At 45.0% G+C, this 7,597-nt stretch overlaps 1 protein-coding gene across 1 annotated transcript; it reads right to left on the bottom strand.

Moving 5' to 3' along the window:
* Nucleotides 1–1,349: 1,349 nt before the first annotated feature.
* Nucleotides 1,350–7,344, bottom strand: LOC131440034 (uncharacterized). The gene is made up of 3 exons (XM_058611125.1): nucleotides 7,054–7,344; nucleotides 1,471–6,988; nucleotides 1,350–1,391 (listed from the first exon to the last, which is right to left on the bottom strand). Exons 2-3 carry the CDS (start codon nucleotides 6,760–6,762, stop codon nucleotides 1,350–1,352), a joined length of 5,334 nt encoding a protein of 1,777 aa, XP_058467108.1. The 5' UTR covers nucleotides 6,763–6,988; nucleotides 7,054–7,344.
* Between the last annotated feature and the right edge of the window lie 253 nt (nucleotides 7,345–7,597).

Genomic DNA, 7,597 nt, shown 5'->3' with positions numbered 1-7,597 from the left:
CTTGAACTATTTTTTAAATATCCCTTATCATATCAGGTGTAACACTTTGCCTCCGCCGTTTTTTTTCCAAAATTCAAAACTTTATTGCGAAAAAGTGCTTACAGATGTATTATTCAAAGTATTGTCCGTCGCAACTTTCTCCCATCTTTCCGGCAATTTTTGGATCCCAGCTCGAAAAACGGAGTCTTCTTTTGACGCTATCCATGAAGCAATCAATTTTTCCAACTCTTCGAAGGATTGAAAATGTCGATCTGTCAGGTCGTGTGCCATCAATCGGAATAGGTGGAAGTCAGAAGGGGCGACATCTGGGGACATTTCAGCGTTTCCAGGTACTTTTTGACCACTTCTGCGACGTGAGGCCGAGCATTGTCGTGTTGGAGGATGACTTTGTCATGTCGCTCTTGATATTGTGGCCGCTTTCTTTTAGCGCGCGTGTGGGGGAGGTGATATCACAATTCCGATAGCAATCCGAAACGTTTATTGATGGAAAGCTTCAACTGTAAAACAGTTAAATTTATTCAGTGAATCGAATTCAATTACCAGTAGATAACCTACAATTTGTTGGCGAGCACACCCACTCAAATACAATGCAGGGATTTATCACGTCGTTCAATGTCCGCGAATCTGTATGGTTATAAGAGCGAACCATGTGGGTTAACCTCAACTAAGTTTTTGATAAAGGTACTTACATCTCAAATAACTAATAAGACTCGAGCAAATTTTCCGAACCGTTTTAGCTACTCTTAACGCGAATCTAAATTCATATAAAAAACGAGGGTAATAATAAACTTGTGAACTTAACTAATTTTGAGCATTATTAATTTGTATCTTACATCACATCCACGTTACTCAATTCTCTACCTTTTTCTATTTTCGCGCTTGACAGTAGTCCGCCAGTGCAGTAGATACCTGTCATTTCGATTTCCCGAGTTGTTGTGCGTTAGTGGTGGTGCTGTTACGAGGGGCTTCACCGTCACATACCCCCGCCAGTGAATCCTGGTGATTGTTTATCGTTGAACTATTCTCGGATTCACTAGACTTCAAGACGTCGAGAACCGCTAGTCTTACAGCAGCACGCTTCACCACACCCGTTGAAGTCTGGATCCAGGCCTGACGAACTCTGCCATCATTTCCCCATACCACGCTCAGCACGCGTCCACGAACCCATTGGTTCCTTGCCGTGCCATTCGCCACCAAGACCACATCTCCTACCTCTATATCTTTCACCTCATCGAACCATTTGCACCTGCGTGTTATTACGGGCAAATATTCTTTTAGCCACCGCTTCCAAAAACCTTCACAGATATGCTGAGCAAGCTTCCAGCTACTACGAAGTGTCGTACGTGGATCTACCTGTGTCGTTGAAAGAATTTTGACTCCGTTCGAGCTTCCTAGCAGGAAGTGGTTCGGAGTCAAAGCTTCTTGATCAGCCGATTCCAACGGGACATAGGTGAGTGGTCTGCAGTTTACAATGGCCTCCGCTTCCAACATGATCGTCAACATTGTCTCATCGTCGGGATTTCGAGATGTTTCCAAAGCGAATCCAACAGCAACCTTTATAGACCTTACGAGCCGCTCCCACACGCCTCCCATGTGAGGTGTACCTGGAGGGATGAATCGCCAACGCGTTTGCGCACTAGTAAATGTTAGTGCCAATGCTCCATTTCTGCATTCAATTTCTTTCTTCAGTTCGTTGTTTGCACCAGTAAAACATGTTCCGTTGTCTGTATGAAACTCCGCTGGGGGTCCTCTACGAGCGACGAAACGCCGTACCGCCATTATACACGATTCGGTCGATAGACTGTGGACGACTTCGATGTGTACCGCACGGATTGTGAGGCAGGTGAATAATGCTATCCAACGCTTAGCCAGACTCCTACCAACTTTAACAAAAACGGGACCGAAGTAGTCCAGGCCAGTGAATGTGAAGGGACGTACATTTGGCGTTAATCTGAAAGCTGGGAGATTAGCCATTGGAGGTGGCCTAGGAGATGCCTGAGCTACACGACACCAGACGCAATCGTTTAGTACCTTTTTTAAAAGTACTCGCAATTTTGAAATTTCAAATCGTTGACGCATTTCGTTGACAACAGTTTCACGGTTTGCGTGTCGAAAACGGCGGTGATACCAGTCGGCTAACAAGAAAGAAATCCGATGCTGTCTTGGCAAAATAACTGGAAACTTTGCTTCAAACGACGAGTAAGGTGCTGCGTTGATGCGCCCACGTTTTCGCAGAATGCCGCGTTCATCGATATACGGCCAAGTTTTGTAGATCGAACTAGACTTATGGACGACAGCGTGACGATTCTCGGGAGGACCTTGCGTCTTTAAAAGAATGGAGATTTCAGTTGGAAAACCATCAGATTGTGCCGCTTTCCATAGTGCTTCTTCGGCAGATTTAAGCTCGGCCTGCGTGAGAGCCATCCTCTCTAAAGAAATATCCGCTTGTTTTCGACGAATATTTTCGATAAAACGAATGACGTAAGCCATACTACGATGCAGTTTTTCCCAGCTACTGAAACGACTGACGTCAACCAAAGTGTTCAGAGTGACATGTAGTAACACTGGAGTGTTTTCTTCTGGAACTGTTGTGAACTTTCGAGGCGCCGGCCAATTTGCGTCATCCTCCCACAGAATGCTATGCCCACGGAACCACTGACTGTTGGAACGAAGGTTCATGTCGGACTTCCACTTTGTGGCATCATCGGCGATGTTCATCTTGGTTGGAATCCACCTCCACTCTTGCGGGTCGCTGCTCATCAGAATCTCGCCGACACGTACGGCCACGAACTTTGGATATTTTCGATGGTCGGATTGTATCCATGCAAGGACCGTAGAGGAATCCGTCCAAAGAAATCGTTGAGATATTGTAAGGGTGTGAGATTTTATTATTGAATCCAGCAATCGGACTCCTAAAACAGCGGCTTTCAATTCAAGACGCGGAATGGACAATGTTTTCAATGGGGCTACCTTCGTTTTAGCAGCAATCAAGGACACCTGAAGTCCCTGCTGTACTGGTAGGCGAAAATATGCCACGCACGAATATGCCACTTCACTGGCATCTACAAAGATGTGAACCTGAAGTCCACTAAAATCGCTTGGAAATGGTTGTTTGAAATAGCATCGAGGAATTCGCAGGTCACTTAACTGAGGAAATAGGTTTGTCCACCGCCTCCATCGTTCGCAAAGTTCATCGCCTATTGGGTCATCCCAAGATAAACCACACGCCCAGCAATCCTGGATTAGAATTTTACCATGGACTAAGAAAAACGAAAGTAGTCCGAGCGGGTCAAACAGGCTCATGACGACCTTCAACACCTCACGTTTCGTAGGTATGCGTCCTTTCTCCAGTATCTGCTGCAAATCATCCCGAAGAATGAACGTATACGTAAACATATCTTCAGACGGAATCCAACTCATTCCTAAGACAGATTCTGTAACTCCTCGACGATCCAAAGTTAAATCTTTACAATCTCCGATTGGATGCGCACCGATCTCTTTGAGAACTTTCACACTATTGGACCGGAAGTTGCGAATCTCGAAGCCGCCTAAAGAATGCACAAGTTTCACTTCGTTGATTACCTCTACTGCCTCCTGAATCGTTCGAAAACTATCTAGAAGGTCATCGACGTAATGGCTCTTCATAATAACGTCTGCCGCTCGTGGATATTTGTGCGCAAACTCCTGAGCGTTCAAATTTTTGATGTACTGAGCCGATGTGGGCGAACAAGTTGACCCAAAGGTGGCCACGTCCATAACAAACACGGTAGGACGTTCCGAACAGTGTTGGCGCCAGAGAAAACGTTGAGACTGACAATCGGGTGTGCGTATCTTGATTTGGTGGAACATCTCCCTGATGTCTCCACACACAGCTACAGGGAACTGTCGGAATCTGCTGAGAACAAACGGAAGAGGAGTGAGCATATCTGGTCCCTTCAATAATTTTGAATCGAAAGAGACTCCGTTCACTTTAGCTGCTGCATCCCAGATAAGCCGGACTTTTCCAGGTTTCTTCGGATGAAGCACAATGCCCAACGGTAAATACCATACGCGTTTCGCTTCGATAAGTTGCAGCTCATCATCTGTAGCTCTATGTGCGTAGCCCTTTGCCTCGTAATCCGAAATTATCTCGTTCACTCGATTCATCAGAATGGGGTTTTTCATTAGCTTCTTTTCCAGTGCTCGTAAACGGCGGAGAGCCATTGGATAGCTGTCCGGGAAGCATGGATCATCTACTCTCCAAAGCAGACCAGTTTCAAAGCCAGAATCCGTCCGACGCGTCGTCTCCTTCAATATCTTCCTAGCACGCTTATCGTCTTCGGATTCGAGATTTTCTATGGGAATCGTAACACCAGCATTTTCTATCGCGAAGTAATCACGCAGCTGCTCATTGAGCAGGCGATCGGAGTCACAGATTCCACCGAGGTGAAAATTGAGAGTTGCGTTTCTGACACGATTATTACCATAGTAACCGTATACGCTCCAACCCAGTCGACACTTAGCTGCAATCGGTTCATTGCTTTTCCCTTCCCGTAGTCGTATCGGTACAATCAAGCGTAAATTATCCAAGCCTATTAATAGCTTCGGTTGAACTTCGGCGTAGTCATCGATCGGAAGCCCTCTTAAGTGATGAAACTGTTGAGCAAGATCACGATAGCGCATCGTTTGTTTGGGAAGAACCAACTGTTTAACTGTGCGAGCTTGAATATGTTTTCGCTGACTTGCACTTCCTACACCAGCAATTTCGATTTTCACTAGCTGGGAGCGAAGTTCATTTCGTGTCATATTCCCTGTCCATTGCAACGTTAGGGGTTCTGTTTCGCCTTTTACTCCCAGCGTTTTAGCAACATTTTCTTCGAGTAGCGATACCGATGAACCTTCGTCGATGAATGCGAAAATTGTTCGACCAGCATCTCTTCCATATAACATTACTGGTATTATGCGAAATAACGGCGACTGATAGATGCTTTGATTGATATGACTAGCAGATACTTTCATCGTTGATGAATGAAGAAGTGTATGGTGTCTATCACGGCAGTTATCTATCTCACATCCTTTCCATGACTTACAAGGCCATTTCCCGTGATTGTTTAGACAGGTACGACACAATCCTTTTCGCTGTACAATGTTCCATCTTTCGTCCATATTTAGTCCCTTGAATTTAGAACATTCGACCACGCGATGACCTGCCAAACCACATATGTTGCAGACCTTTCCCGTAACTTGTTTATCTATCTTGTGGGACCCAGCAGTCATACTAGAATCCGTTGTATGTGTTTGCACAAACACCTTTTCTTTCGGTTTCTGTTTATCCTGTCTCGACGATCTCCCAAAACATGGTAACTCGAATGTCACTTCACTCGCTGCATTAACTAACCGTGACATAAAGTCTCCGAACGTTTCTAAAGTAACCGTCGAGTAACGTCCTTTGAAAATAGCCCACTCAAGTTTCATGGGTCCAGGTAACTTTTCAATTAATTCTTGCATTAAAACAGGATTTGCCAGATGGTTTACCTGATGAGCCGCTTTGAGATGGTCTACGAGGTTTTGTACAGCTAGACCGAATTCCATGACGGTTTCTAACCTATCGTGTTTTGGAGATGGCAACTGACGAATTTTTCCCATCAGAGATCGGATCAACAATTCAGGCCGGCCATATAGTGTCTGCAAAGTCTGAATAACATGCGGCACTCCGGCGGGAAGTAACAATCGACTTCGAACTGATTCCAATGCATGACCTTTAAGAGATCTCTGTAACCTGATAAGATTTTCCGCATTAGTGTATCCGCACGCAAGCGTCGATTGCTCAAAGCTGCTAATAAAGATAGGCCAATCTTCCGGATGGCCGCCAAACGTAGGAAGTTCTCTGCCCATAACCTGACGAGCTGCAATTTGATGTGGTGAAATACAGACCGAATGAACATTTGCTGGTGTCTGCACAATGCTATTATCAACATCCCTGACAGTTGATCGGGACGATGGCCCCCCGGGATTCGGACTGGAAATCAGCTCGGGGCTCGGGTGAGGCTTCGGGTCGAAACTTAAACTGGATTTCGGTGCCTTACTAGTTTTTGCAGATTCATCTGTGCCACGTTCGCTTACCGAAAGGGTTTTCAACCAGTCCCCAACCTTGTCAGCTGGATCAACAATCGTCCCTTCGAAAACGCTAGACTCGGCGAGTTGTTTCAGAAGTTCCCGTTTTTTCTCCATCGACTGCTGTCTGATCAGTTGCTGCTTAGCTTGAAATAGCTTAGACTCGTGTAACTTACGCTCCCGCAGAAGTTTTTCTTTCTGCATTAACTTGCGCTGTTCGTCTAGCTGACGTTGCTCTTCTTCCAGCTCTTGCTTGCGGAGATTTTCCTGTTTCATCAATTCGCGTTCCATTATTTGTCTCTCTTCTTCAATCATTTTCATCTGCGCCTCAAACGCCGCTCGTGCGCTAGAAGTCACACTTCCTGTAACTACCGGTTGAGCGCTCTTTTTACCACGTCTCGATCCAGTTTTGTTAGCCAAACTCTTAGACGAACGATTTGTCTTATCAGCAACGGAGGGTTTGAGATGCCTATTGCATTCACCTCTTTCCGCCTGCTTTGAAGAACATTCTGGACACAAGTAGGATTGATCTTTAATCTGATCATCTACTCCGGCACATTGGAAATGTTCCCATTCATGACACACGTCGCACGCCACTAAGTGATCCGCTGAATCTGGCAGACTGCATCGCCGACAGTTGAATCCCGTATTATTGGATTGTCCTTCCATTGTCGTTCCCACTTACAGCAACAAATTTTGAAGATTGTGGGGGAGGTGATATCACAATTCCGATAGCAATCCGAAACGTTTATTGATGGAAAGCTTCAACTGTAAAACAGTTAAATTTATTCAGTGAATCGAATTCAATTACCAGTAGATAACCTACAATTTGTTGGCGAGCACACCCACTCAAATACAATGCAGGGATTTATCACGTCGTTCAATGTCCGCGAATCTGTATGGTTATAAGAGCGAACCATGTGGGTTAACCTCAACTAAGTTTTTGATAAAGGTACTTACATCTCAAATAACTAATAAGACTCGAGCAAATTTTCCGAACCGTTTTAGCTACTCTTAACGCGAATCTAAATTCATATAAAAAACGAGGGTAATAATAAACTTGTGAACTTAACTAATTTTGAGCATTATTAATTTGTATCTTACATCACATCCACGTTACTCAATTCTCTACCTTTTTCTATTTTCGCGCTTGACCGTAGTCCGCCAGTGCAGTAGATACCTGTAATTTCGATTTCCCGAGTTGTTGTGCGTTAGTGGTGGTGCTGTTACGAGGGGCTTCACCGTCACAGCGCGACTAAGGCGCATCAGTTGCGTTCGGTAGCGATCTCCTGTGATGGTTTCACCCGGTTTATGAGCTCGTAGTAAATCACATCGAGCTGATCCCACCAAATACAAATCATAACCTTGGCGCCGTGAATATTCGGTTTTGTCTTCGACGAAGTAACATGCCCGGGCTTTCCCCATGATTTTCTGCGTTTAGGATTATCGTATCGAACCCACTTTTCATCACCGGTTACGATTCGATGTAAAAACCCCTTACGAT

The sequence above is a fragment of the Malaya genurostris genome, unplaced genomic scaffold, assembly GCF_030247185.1.
Source record: "Malaya genurostris strain Urasoe2022 unplaced genomic scaffold, Malgen_1.1 HiC_scaffold_5, whole genome shotgun sequence".
Lineage (NCBI taxonomy): Eukaryota > Metazoa > Arthropoda > Insecta > Diptera > Culicidae > Malaya > Malaya genurostris.
The sequence above is the reverse complement of the archived record's forward strand: the minus strand, read 5'-3'. Positions and strand labels throughout refer to the sequence as shown.

Excerpts from the sequence above, each read along its gene's own strand:
- LOC131440034 (XM_058611125.1), bottom strand. The coding sequence starts at position 6,762 with ATGGAAGGACAATCCAATAATACGGGATTCAACTGTCGGCGATGCAGT. Across the intron at positions 1,392-1,470 it reads TGTTGGAAGCGGAGGCCATT|GAAGCTCGAACGGAGTCAAA; the intron begins GTAAACTGCAGA and ends ACTTCCTGCTAG.